This window comes from Elephantulus edwardii, unplaced genomic scaffold (genome assembly GCF_000299155.1).
Source record: "Elephantulus edwardii isolate Elephantulus edwardi_28Jun2011 unplaced genomic scaffold, EleEdw1.0 scaffold00049, whole genome shotgun sequence".
NCBI lineage: Eukaryota > Metazoa > Chordata > Mammalia > Macroscelidea > Macroscelididae > Elephantulus > Elephantulus edwardii.
In genome coordinates this window covers 11,034,286-11,047,595 of record NW_006399799.1, presented here as the reverse complement: position 1 = coordinate 11,047,595, position 13,310 = coordinate 11,034,286, and the positions used below count along the sequence as shown (strand labels likewise).

General features: G+C 41.8%; 1 protein-coding gene across 3 annotated transcripts in view; it reads left to right on the top strand.

Annotated features, from left to right (window-relative positions):
• Positions 1-478: 478 nt before the first annotated feature.
• PPIE (peptidylprolyl isomerase E (cyclophilin E)) overlaps positions 479-13,310 on the top strand; it is a 52,850-nt gene continuing 40,018 nt past the window's right edge. Inside the window, exons 1-7 of one of the 3 annotated variants that reach the window (XM_006886490.1) lie at positions 479-550; positions 1,695-1,793; positions 6,816-6,859; positions 7,310-7,336; positions 9,486-9,567; positions 10,228-10,328; positions 12,890-13,013. In XM_006886490.1, the coding sequence (XP_006886552.1) occupies positions 520-550; positions 1,695-1,793; positions 6,816-6,859; positions 7,310-7,336; positions 9,486-9,567; positions 10,228-10,328; positions 12,890-13,013 (508 nt within the window). In that variant the 5' untranslated portion in view covers positions 479-519. The remainder of the gene's footprint in view (positions 551-1,694; positions 1,794-6,815; positions 6,860-7,309; positions 7,337-9,485; positions 9,568-10,227; positions 10,329-12,889; positions 13,014-13,310) is intronic. The other 2 variants (XM_006886489.1, XM_006886491.1) reach the window with 2 other exon arrangements.

The following is a 13,310-nucleotide window of genomic DNA, read 5'->3' as shown; positions in this document are numbered from 1 at the left end:
GTAGTAATGGTTTTATACAATATTTGTCTCTGTGGGACTGAGTTAGTTCACGCAGCATAATCCTGTCCAGTCCCCACCCACTTTAGGTAACAATTTACAAAATCATTGCTCCTGCGTACTGCATAGTATTCCATTGTATGAGTGCACCATAATTTCTCAATCCATTCGATTGTTGTTGGACATCTGGGCTGTTTGCATGTTCTTGCGATGGTGAATAACGCTGCTATGAACATTGGTGTACACGTTTCCATTTGTGCCTCACTTCTCATTTTCTCAGGGTATATTTCAAGCAGTGGAATAGCTGGGTCATATGGAATTTCTAGGTTCAGCTTTTTGAGGAAGGGCCAAACTGCCTTCTAGAATGACTGTGAAGAGAGCAACTGCAAGGAACTCCACCCACCTGACTAGCGTTGGCGGCATCTACCACCTGCACCAGTCAGTTCCACGAAGGGGGCGTGACCGAATGGTGGTGGGGCGGGGCTTAATTGCCGACTTCCGGCGGAACAGCCGGGAAGCAAGATGGCCGCCTCCAAGCGGGTTCTCTACGTGGGTGAGATATAGGGGGCTAGAGGCAGGGACTTCTCGGTCGAGCTCGGATTGTGGCCGGCTTGGGAGCGGTGGTGACTTGCCGCAGGCCCAGGCAGCGCGCAGCAGCCGAAGCCGCCTCTCCTGTGTTTGTTTCTCCTCGGCATGTGCGCGCCGCCTGCGAAGTGATCGTTTTGCTGCCCAAAGCCCCTTCCCCTCTGACCCTGGACCGCATAAGGGGTGACGCCTCTTACTGTGGTCTCAAACCATATCCCAAGCACTTGCACCCATTCCTTCCACACCTTCCCCTACGCTGAAGGATAGAGTAGCCAAGGTATTATGGAAACAGCGTCACAACCTGAGTTGGTGAACGTTAAGAAGGAATTGCGTGATGGATAGTGATGGGGAGGGACGGCCTAGGGATTTTGGAAAAATCACCTTTCTAGCCAGAAAGGTGAGAACAAGTTTCCTGAGGCGGTGGAGCCAGGACCGAGTTTGAAAAGATAAGGATTTAGCAAAGCAGTGAGGTGCGACAAGACTTATTCCTAGGGGAAGAGTTTGTTGTTAGTTGGTGTAGATTCCAACTCACCTTGACTCCGTGACTGTGCTTACAGAGAACTCCTCCTAGGATTTTCTTCGTTGCAATTTCTCCCTTGGTTTTACCTCATTGTAATCTTACAGGAACAAGGTTGCCAGGGATGCACACCTGTCGCACTGCCTAGGGACCTTGGATAGAGTGCAGTAAGCAGCAAAAGCCCAGAGGTCTGACATTTAGCGGCTAGGAACAAACAGTAGGGGACCAGGGACTGAACTGTGATGGTCATGTGTTCTATGCTAAGGAATTTGAACTTTATCCTGTGGATAATGGGGAGTCTTGATAAACAGCAGGGGAATATTGTAGTCAGATTTTGCACTTTCGTGGACTCATTCTCTTGGCGATCAATGTAGAGTTGGAAGCTGTAAGTCTGTTTAGAAACTATTAGAGTAGCCAGGGGTGAGGCTCTGAAGAGTGAGAGAGTGGTGAACCTCACTAGTCCGTTTGTAATACCGCAAAGGCTATGGGGCCTCTTCTTTTCCCCTCTCTGTGGCTGTTGCACTAAGCAGATGATGTAGCAGCTGTTCCAGAGCAGAGAGGGCAGTCTCTCAAAAGGCTCTTGATGTCTTTGCAGGTGGACTGGCGGAGGAGGTGGATGACAAAGTCCTTCACGCTGCTTTCATTCCTTTTGGAGATATCACAGACATTCAGATTCCTCTGGACTATGAAACAGGTACTTCCTTTCAGTGTCACATGTTCAGATTCCTAATGCTAAGAAAAGCATCTGGGGGGAAAAACTTAAGTCATGTGCAATCTGTACGGCTGATGTGGTTGAGCCTCATAATTTGATGATGGCATATTTGTCTATAGCCCACTTGCTAAAATTTGTTCATACCCTCAAAGTCTTTGATGTGGAGTTCTTTCATTTGGGTCACCTGTTTCACATACTCTCATCTGAGGTGAATCAGGATGATACTCTGCCTTCTTCAGCTATCACAGTGTAAGCTAATGCTCTTTTCAGTCTCTTTTATACCTAGTTTTCTACACCTTTATGCTTTTTTTTATGATTTTGAGGTTAAAAATTGCTCCCAAACCCAGTGCTAAAGTCTTTTCTTTTGTGGTTCAATAAGCAGAAGAAGACTGTGATATGACGTACTGAGAAAATGCCTTTGTTAGGGAAACTTAATCCAGGTGTGAGTTGTAGGGTTGTTGGCTGAGTTTAATGTTAGTGAATAAACTGTATATATTCAGTTAGGTACAGTATCTGTATAAACACAATAAGGGCAAAGTAGAAGAAGGTGATGGTTCATGATTCTTGCCTTCTATATAGGGACCTCTGGAGAGAGGATGAAAGGCACCCAAGTGTCGAGGACTCTCCTTCAGAGGGTTGCTATGAGTCGCCTACGACTCGACGGCACTTAACAACAACGTGTAGGGACCTAGGTTCAATTTTTGATCCATGCACTACATACACAGCCCCCACCCTGGTAATAGAAATATATTTGTTACAGTAATGTTGAACAAGCTTCACTAGACTGCTCAGACCAAGACTAGAAAGAAAAGCCTGTTGACTTACTTCTAGGAATTGTGGGGGCCGTTGGTGTTAGAACTGATTAATGACTGACCCTCCAGTGGGTTTTTACTGGCAGTAAATCCCATGGGAGGAGGTTGCTCATCTTTCTCCCTTGAAGTGGCTTGTGGATTCATACCATTTGCCTTTTGGTTGGAAGCACAACTCCTTACCACTAGGCCAGCAGAACTCTAGAAATTAGCTTCCTAGGAATGAACTCTCTAGGAATTGTCTAATGAAAATCCCACAGATCACAACAGCTCTACCTGCAATAGGATTGGGAAACATTTAGTTCTGTTGTATAAGAGATTGCTATTAGTTGGACTAACTTTGACAACAGCTAACAACAAACAAATAAAACAGGGTTACCTTATCTGTTGGTGAGATGTGGCGAGAAACTTGTAGGAACTTAACCACGTATTTCCTTCCTTTAGAATCAGTGGTTCCAATTTGCTAATCAGGCATTCCTACTGACTGTGTAGAACATAGGGAGTTTTGCTGCTAACCCAGAGGCTGTGCAGCATCTCTGACGATTCCGATCTGCTAGCTGCTCCACAAGAGAAAGATGGGCAGTCATCCTAGTGCAGTTTACCACCACAGAACTCTGATAGAGGGCTGCTATGAATTGTCACCAAGTCAAAAGCCATGCATTTGAGGTTTTTTAATATAGAGAAGAATGGGAATCCCAGAATACTTGATTGTACTCATGCAAAACCTATACTTGGACTAAGAAGCAGTCCTCAGAATAGAACAGGGAAACATTGCATGGTTCAAAATTAGGAAAGGAGTGTATCAGGGGTGCATCCTGTCTCCATACGTTTTGAATCTATATGTAGAACAGATCATTAAAGAGATTAGACTTTATGAGGAGGATTATGACATCAGCATTGGAGGAAGACTCATCAACAACCTACATTATTCAGATGACACTCCTTTGTTCACTGAAACAGAGGAGGTCATGAAACATTTGCTGCAGAAGGTCAGGGACTGTAGTTTTCAATATAGATTTAAGCTCAACATCAAGAAGACAAAGAACAACTGTAAGTTATCTCATTCCAGTAAGAATAGCAAAATTCAGCAGAGCAGCAAACAACAAATGCTGGCAAGGTTGTGGAGAAACTGGAACCCTTATTCACTGTTGGTGGGAGGGTAAAATGGTACAACTGCTATGGAAGCCAGTATGGCACTTTCTCAGAACGTTGGAAATAGAAATACCATTTGACCTAGCAGTTCCACTACTAGCAATATACCCTTAAGAAACCATGTCCACCACCCAAGCAGATATATGTATACCCATATTTATTGCAGCTTTGTTCACAATAGCAAAGAGTTGGAAGCAACCCAAGTGCCCATCAGCAAACGAATGGATAAAGAAGCTGTGGTATATCACATAATGGAATACTATGCAGCACTGAAAAACAACTCATGTAATATACAAAATGGGTGACCATGGAGGACATTATGTTGAGTGAAATATCTCAGTCACAAAAAGACAAGTACTGCATAATGTCACTGTTACAGAACGGGACTGATATGGGGTTTAGGGAAAAACTAAGAAAAGGGCTTAAATAATGTATATGGTATTGAAACAGTTGAGGGAGAAAACTATAAAAGGAATATATGATTAGGTTATTTGGCATAACAAGAACCTAGAATAAGAGTTACATATTAAAGTGGTGATAGGACGACTATGTAACAATGAAAGAACGTTTTTCCCCAAAGAAAAAAGTGAACTGGGCACAGGGAGGAAAATGTGCAACAATGAATGAATGGAAATCTAAGTTCTTTATAAACTTTATTAAAATCTAAAAAAAAATAAAAGATTCTTACCACTGGGCCAATTGCTAGCACCATGATAGATAGAGATTGAGGTTGTTAACAATTAAAAAAAAGGAAAGAAAAATATTTCTGCTTACTTGGCTCCACAGTTATCACTCTTGGCACCAGCAGTCAAGAAATCAAAAGACGTTCTCGCTTCAGCAGCACATATACTAAAATTGGAATGATACAGAGAAGATTAGCATGGCCCCTGCGCAAGGGTGACATGCAAATTTGTGAAGCGTTCTGTATTTTTTAATGTACTTGGGGCGGTGGGAAGGGTGTGGGAGGGATTGTGTACCAGGGAGGGAGTTTTTCCTATTACTTTTCAAAGAGAGAAGCGAACTGGGCGGGGAGAGAAGTGCAGCAATGAATGAATGGAAATCCAAAATCTCTGTAAATGTTAATTAAAATTATTAAAATAAAAAAAATCAAAAGACTAATTGCTCTGGAGAAAGCTGCTGTCAAGGACCTCTAAAATGTGCTGAAGAGCCACAATGTCACTCTGGAGACTAAGGTATGCTTGATTCAGGCCATGGTCTTCACAATTACTTGCTATACATCAGTGAGCTGCACAGTGACCAAAGATGACAGAAGAAGAATTGATGCTTTTGAGTTGTGGTGCTGGAGAAGAGTATAGACCATACCATGGACTGCAAACAGTACAAACAGGCGTATCTTGGGTGAAACCAGTCTGCTTCTTGGAGGCGAGGATTTTTAAGCTTTGTCTTACCTACTTTGGGTATGTGGCCAGGAGAAACCAGTTCCTGGAGCAAAACATCATGTTTGGAAGGGTGGAGGGACAGCGCAGGAGAGGAAGACCTTGGATGAGATGGGTTGACACAGTGACTGAGGTAGTAGGGGTAGGTGTGTCAGAGACAGTGGAGCTGGCTTGGGATAGAGCAGAGTTCAGAGATCACTGTGAGTCTCAGACAACTTGATAGCACATAACTACAACAGTCAACTCTGTATTGTATATTGCTTTTCCCTTCACCAACTATATCTGTCTTATTAATTTTTATACCCCTGCCTTCCCTTGCCGTCTCTAATAACTAACAAAGATGATTGTGTGTGTATACTTTTCTTAGCTTTTTATGACAGTGGTTTTTTGTGACTGACTTGTGTCACTTACTGAAATCCATATTGTGCAGTATTTTACTAATTCCTGATCACAATTTAGTGATGTATGATAGTGCATTTTGTGAGGGTACCATAGTTTCATCATTCAGCCATTGATGGATACTTGGGTTGTTTCCAGCTCTTTGCTGTTATAAATGCTGCTGTATGAAACATGGTTGTGCCTGTGTCAGTTTGTGTTGTGGCTCTCATTTCTTTTGCTTTTTTTTTTTCTTTTAATTTATTTTTTTGTTTTGTGTGTGTGTACCATCAAATCAGATCTGATTGGTACAGGAGGAGATTTTTCCTCCTTCTCCAGCAGAGCATCTGGTGGATTTGAACTGTGCACCTCTTGGATAGCAGTACATCTTCTTGCCACTAGGCCACCAGAGCTCGCCATGTGGCTCTCATTTCTTTGATGTGTATACCTATTAGTGGGATTGCTGGATCAAATGACATTTCTATTCCCATCTTTCTAAGGAGATGGCAAACTGCCTTCCATAGTAGTTGTGCCATTTTACCCATTTTCCAGTTGGTTAACAGAGGTTAACAGCAGGTTATATTCCCATTTTGGTAACAGAGGTTAACAAAATGCATGAAAATACTTAAGATTTCAGTTCTGTAGTACTAGAATTATGTTGTTTGTTGTTATGTGCCATCGAGTCGCCTGCAACTCATCGCAATCCTATGTACAACAGCCCTAAACCCTACTCTATCCTGTGCCAATCTCACTGTCTCTGACACACCTACTCTGATTACTCCAGTCACTGAATCAATCTATCTCATAGAGGGTCTTCCTCTCCTGTGCTGTCCCTCGACCCTCCCAAGCATGACGTCCTTCTCCAAGGACAGTCCCTCCTTGCAACTGTACCTCAAAGTTGAAAAGATTTTCTTCACTATTTAGCTTACTCATCTCATTACCTCTGAGTTGTAACGAGCTAATAGCAGATCCGGGAGTGGTTTTTCAGAGGCTATAAATCACATGGGAGATGACTGCTTATCGTTTTTTTATGGAACAGTGGTAGATTTGACGCTTAACTTTAGTTTGGCAGCACAACTCCCTGGCCATTAGGCCACCAGAGTTCCCTGTTATTTGCCTGTGTTTATCTAAAACAAGCAATATTGTTAGTATTTGTAGAAGTTTTGTTGAATAAAACAAGCAAAATCTGAAATCGGAGTTTAAATGACGCCTGGATATGGCACGTTTCCTTCTCTTGGCCCACATATTAATGACTTGTTTCTGCTTTGTAGAAAAACATCGAGGATTTGCTTTTGTTGAGTTTGAGTTGGCAGAGGTAAGACATTTTCCTTGTGTAATTTTTTACTAACAATTCCATTGGTTATTTATTAAAGGTGCTACTCTCCATTTGGATGGATTTCTTGTACAATTTCAAAGAGATAAGTTGGTTGAAGGAGTATCCATTGAATTTTTCTCCACGTTCCCCTCATGTCATTAGAATGCAGAGTTAGGTAATGTTGCTCTTATGATAAAGCTGTAGCCAAGCATTATTAGTTCTCATCCCCTCTGTATATTCTCTTTCCCCATAACCAGAGTAGGCATTGTTACACTAAACATCAGTACTGCCTGGCAGTGTGTGTATACTCTTTATTGAATACCTACAATGTAGGAACGAAGGAAAAATACATCATTTTTCCTGTGCAGTGCTGTTGAATTTTTATTTGAACAATAACAAGAAAAAGAATGAACTGCAGTCATGAACTTTTCCTTTGCATTCTTTTGGCAGGATGCTGCAGCAGCTATCGACAACATGGTATGCCTGAGAATCTTGTTTCTACTGAATCTGTTAATAGATGTTAGATTATAGTACTAGGACCTTCATTCATATGTTGGTTTTCGTTCTCCACGTTTTCAAAGCGTTAGGGAGCAAAAATTGTCATAATTTAGAACACATTTTCTACACATTGGCCACTTGTAAAAGGAATTCTTTTGCAGAAATTCCTCCTCATTTAATATTACCATAAATCCCACCCTTCTGCCATAACCATTCTCTCTGACTGTTTTATGTCTCTAGAAGGGACCTTTGATTTGTGGGTCAGAACCAACAGAGTGTATATTTAGGTGTGTGTGTGTGTGTGTGTGTGTGTGTGTGTGTGTGTGTGTGTGTGTTGGGGGAGGGTGGGTCCTACTAGTCTAAGTGTGTGCTTTATTGTGCATAAGGTTTTTGAAGCCCTCTTATTTCGGGAGTGGATGGTCAGCCCTTCTTTGTCTGCCTTAATTTAGATGCTCAGCTTAAGAGCCATATCTGGCAGACAGATATTTTGCCCAGAAAAACAGAAGAAAGATATTTCCTATTACAAAAGTAACCGATTCACTCCCCCCATACTTCGGTGCTTGTGATTTGCCTGCAAAGAGAACTAACAGGTCTGTCCTGGAGAAGATAAAGTCACGCTGGTCTTGGAGGCAGAGATTTTGAGGCTCTGTCTCACATACTTAGGGCATGTGGCCAAGAGAGACCAGTCCTTGGAGAAGAACGTCATGCTTGGAAGGGAGGGGGGGACAGCTCAGGAGAGGAAGACCCTGGATGAAATGGATTGATTCAGTGACTGGGGTAATGAGACAGGCAGTCAGATTGGCCCAGGATAGAGCAGGGTTCAGAGGTATTATTCACAGGGTCACTATGAGTTGTGGTCAACTCAACAGCACTTAACAATGACAACAACAATACCCACATTTATTATTTTATAGTTTTAGAGGTCTGAAGTCTAAAATAGGTCTACTAAGCCAAAATTGCAATATTGATAGGGTTTTATTCCTTCTGGATTTGCTAAAGGAGGTTTTTTCTTTATGTTTTCCAACTTCAATTGCTTACTTTCCTTGGCTTGTAGCCCCTTCCATCTTCAAAAGGAGCAGTAGCTGATTGATTCTTTCTTACTCTACGTTACTCTGAAACTGATTTTTCTCCCTCTCCCATGGATCGCTGTGAATCTCGGTTGACTACTAGGCGATGAATTTTGGGTTTTGTGCATTTTTTTCCCTTCCACACATAGAGAAGATCTTTGTGATTACATTAGTCCTGGATAATCTTAATTTAAAGTCTGGTGAATAACAAACTTATTGATTCTTCTGTTCTTTTAATTCTTTTTGCCATGTAATGTAACAGATTTGCAGATTCTGCAAGGTGGACTGTAGCCGTCTTTGAAGGTGATCCCTGAATATTCTTTCCCTCTTTTTTATCTTTATTATCTTCATGACTAAATATGAAATAAAGATACCATTTGCTATCTTTTTTTTTACCCACAACCAACTAGAAATAACATTAGTACCTGTTTCGTCATTGTTTCTGAGAATAAGAGCATATAGCTGTAATTATAGGCCTAAATCTTACTACCTAAGTATCCTTACATTTCATCATTTTCATGTCGAGGCCCAAAACACACTTAAAAAAAAAATGCTGGTTTGCTTACAAAGCTTGTATACATTGTGTTTCACACTATCCTTCATTCACGTTGTCTAAAACAGACTTTTAAAAAAATCTGCTTACATTTTTCTGGTACCAGCTATTTTTGAATAATGAAATATTTATATATTTTGTTTATTTCTCTTACTCTGCTGTCATATGCTACTCTATAGTCAATGATACTGATTATCTTTAGTTCAAAACTGATAATTTTTAAAAGTTGATTCATATACTTGATAGCTATACTTACAATTTTTGAAAGTCCTGAACTGAGATCCAAGGATTATGCAGGTCCAGGCCTTCCTGTTGCTGCTGGGAAAGAATGAAGCATGTGGTGGCTCAGGCTACTTAATGTGGTTGGTTTGTGCTGAGCCTGTGGAGTCCAGGGTCTCAGGCATGGAATTAATCTCAAGCAGTTCATGGACCTCTGAGAAGTAAGTAGAAGACTCTTTTACCCTAATGGAGTTAAAGAAAGAAGATGAGTTGTATTTCAATCTTTCAGAATGAATCTGAACTCTTTGGGCGAACAATTCGAGTCAATTTGGCCAAACCAATGAGAATTAAGGAAGGTTCTTCCAGACCAGGTGAGTGAACAACCACATATTTTCCAGCAGTTTGTACTTTTGTTATTTTATGCTATCCTACTTCCTCCTGTTGCACTGCCAAATCAGAGGCTTAAGGCTGGAATCTACCAGCTGCTCTATGAGAGAGAAAGATGGGCAGTCTCCTCTCTTGTGATTTACTGCCTCTGAAAATTTGCTGTAGGGTCAGCTATCAGTTGGTTCTGACTCAGTGTCTCAAACAAACCATAACAACTTCTGCTATGGGGTTAAAAACCATAGTATTGAAGAGTAGTGTTTGGTGGACATGAGAAGGAAACACCTTTGTGGAAATAAAGTTTGAGTTTCTCAGCAAAGCTAGAGGCATGTTCCCCTGGGAAAGGCCTGCTTTTGTGTGTGGATCTAAATTGTCTCCTTGTGGCCTTGACAAGGGTTGGGACTTCACATTTGAATTGGCTTAGGTCTTCTTATTTTAATTCACCGTCGCTGAGAACTGGACTGGAGGTTTTATAATTCTCAGTGAGAACTTTTGTTATTTTGGTTGTTCCCAAGAGGGATTCTGATTGTGAGAGCTGCATAGTGTGATCCCCATTGCTGACTAAAGCAGTGACAGAATGGATAGCTCTTTAGCACTTGACCAATAGCTTGACTTTCTTTAACATTTCTTTGGTTCCTTCCTTTTAGTTTGGTCAGATGACGATTGGCTGAAGAAATTTTCAGGGAAGACTCTTGAAGAGAATAAAGAGGATGAAGGGCTAGAGCCGCCCAAAGCAGAAACTCAGGAGGTAGGTTTGAAAGCTGTACTTCAGGGGATAGGCCCATGCTTTCCACCCGGGCAGCTCTGATGTAAGTCGGGTAGGGTGAATTAAGTAGAAAAGTATCTTTTAGGACTCTGTATGTGGTTGGTATCAATTATGTTGAACAAGGGAGAGTTCTTAGGTGAGAAAGGATAGGAGGACTGCATGTCATCATCACCACTATCTTGATTGTTCTTGTTCCAGCACCAAAGGCTTTGGCCTTAGGCTCCTATCTTCCTGCTCTGTCTCCAGGAAGGCAGAATAAGGTTGAAGCACTGTCTTCTTCATCTGTGAGCAGGTTGAAGGCTCTCCCTTCCTTGGCCCTTTCTCTTGCTACGCTGCACATCATCCTAACCACTGTGTATCAGGATAATCCAGGGATGTTCCTCATCTTCCCATCCTTCAAATGGGCTATTTCTCTGATTGCTTTACTTATCCCTCAACTTTTTTTCCTTCACACTTGCCTTGTGTAGTTTGTGCCATTTTTATCTCCAGTCTCAAGTTATGACAATCACTCATATGAGGACTTCCTGATGTCTTTTTTTTTTATTTAAGTATTTTTTTTAAATTTTTTTATTTTTGTGTGAGTGTACCATCAAATCAGATCTGACTGGTACAGGAGGAGATTGTCCCTCCTTTTCCCGGCAGAGCATCTGGTGGATTTGAACCATGTGGCTCTGGGATTGTAGTTGCAGCTCCTTGCCACTAGGCCACCAGAGCTCCCCGGACTTCCTGATTTCTATCCTTTGCCCTGTGATCTTTCCTGAGGGTCATATTTTTGTATGAAAATGTCCCCTTAAAATAACAAAGCATATCGCTAATGAATTTCCTCATCTCCTTTAAACTCTGGTCTTATATCTGTTATTTCTGATGTCCAGTATTAGTTAATTTTGCTATTTTTCACATTTATTCAAAACAAAAACCTCAGTGTCCTCTTAAGCCTCCCATTATAATTCATTGTTAACATATGGATAATCCTGCTGACTATCCTTTAATTCTTTCTGAATCTCTCCTGTCTTGTTCCTGCCATTGCTGTTTTGGCTTGGGCCCCAGCATTTCTCACATGAATTATTGTAGTGACTTCCTAACTTCCTCACCCTAGCCTGTGCTCTTCCTATCTTTAGCAGCTCAAGGGCACTTTAAAGCACAGGACTTTTTTACAGAGCCCTCTCCTCCAGCATTCCAGGACTCCCTTCATCTATAGGATTGAGTCCAGCTAGACTCGACAGCACTTAACAGTCACCAGCAAAGGTGGCACGTTTCATTCTTATTTCACACTCTAGAAATAAGTTGTGCAGTTCCCTAGACTGCTCTGTTTATGCATACGAGCTCATGTGTCTAAAACACTCTTCTACCTTGTATTTTCTCACTGACTCCTCATTTTTCAGAGCTTGGCTCAGTAACCTCCTTTTCCAGAAATTTTTGCTGACTCCAACTGAATGAAATAAGTGTTTCTTCTGGGCTCCTATGGTCCCCCTCTGACCTTATATTTACTGTGTTATGTTTAAATTACTTACTTAACAAATGCTCATATAGTATTTATTTGCTGCTATGGACTGTTTCTACGTGCATTACAAAGATTTAATCCTAATTGTTGTTGTTGATGATTGCACAACTCATAGCAACCCTGTGAACCAAAGGCCTGAAGCCTTTCTGTAACTAGTTTATTAGAGTTTCTAGAGGCATGTTGTTTAGGAAGTAGATGCCACTCCTGCTTCCAGTAATATAATTAGGATTAAAAAAATTAATCCTAATCCTTTGAATTAGGTACTGTTGTTATCTCCAATTCAGATAAGGAGACCTGGGATACAAAAAAGTGAAATGACTTACCCAGCACTGCACACTTAGTAAATAATGGAGTTACGATTTTAAGCTCCCAGGATCTGTGCTGTTGCTTAGATTTGACAATATATAATTTTTCAGGGCAGTGATCTCCATTTATTTTCTAACCTTAATACTTAGCCTGATAGCTCAGTACATTAGTTTGATGAACTCTCAGTCCAGACTGCAGATGAGGTAAAGGACATGCAGGTGGGAGAGTTTGTACTGAAAAATCTATTCTAGTCAGCCTTGTCCACTTCAAGCACAAAACAGGGCTCCCATGGTCTCCATTATCTTTTGAGTATTTAGGCCCTTGATTCTGTTTGGCCACCTTTTGAACATGAATAGAGAAGAGGAGATAAAGCAGATAAAGTGTGGTAGACTGACTTGGACTGGATTTGAAAGGGTTAAGGGTTGTGCTTTATGGGTCAGGAGACTGTTGTTGTGTGACAGTAGTACAGATCTAAGCAAGGGGTGAGTTTGCTGAGATAACGTGCCTGTGGGATAGTCTGGCGCCTTCTGCAATTTGTGTCCAGCTGGGTGTGGTGGCTTTTGTCCCTGCCTTCTACAGCCCTATCAGGGCCCAAGACCTTCTGTGTCAACAGCTCATCACAGAGGACTCCCTGCTTGTTTACTCTAACTGTTCCAGGTGTGTGTTCAGAAGAATTGTCTTTGTACCTGAGGAGTCATAGAGCTTTGTATAACTTAGTAATTTCTTCTGCACCTAGGGAGAGCCCATGGCCAAAAAGGCACGGTCCAATCCTCAGGTGTACATGGACATCAAGATCGGGAATAAGCCGGCCGGCCGCATCCAGATGCTCTTGCGTTCTGATGTCGTTCCCATGACAGCAGGTGAGAAGACTCCTGTTAGAGGACTCCCTGAAAGCCAGTGATTCAGCAGCCTGGGGAGGAATTGGGATTGATGGGCACTTTTACCTCAATCCGCTTCAGCCATCTAAGATCCTGGTATCTAGTTGTTGTTGTTATGTGCCGTCGAGTCGCCTGCGACTCATAGCGACCCTATGTACAACAGCCCTAAACTCTGCTCTGTCCTGTGCCAATCGCACCGTCTCTGACACTCCCATCCCAATTATCCCAGTCACTGAATCAATCCACCTCATAGAGGGCCTTCCTCTCCTGCGCCGTCCC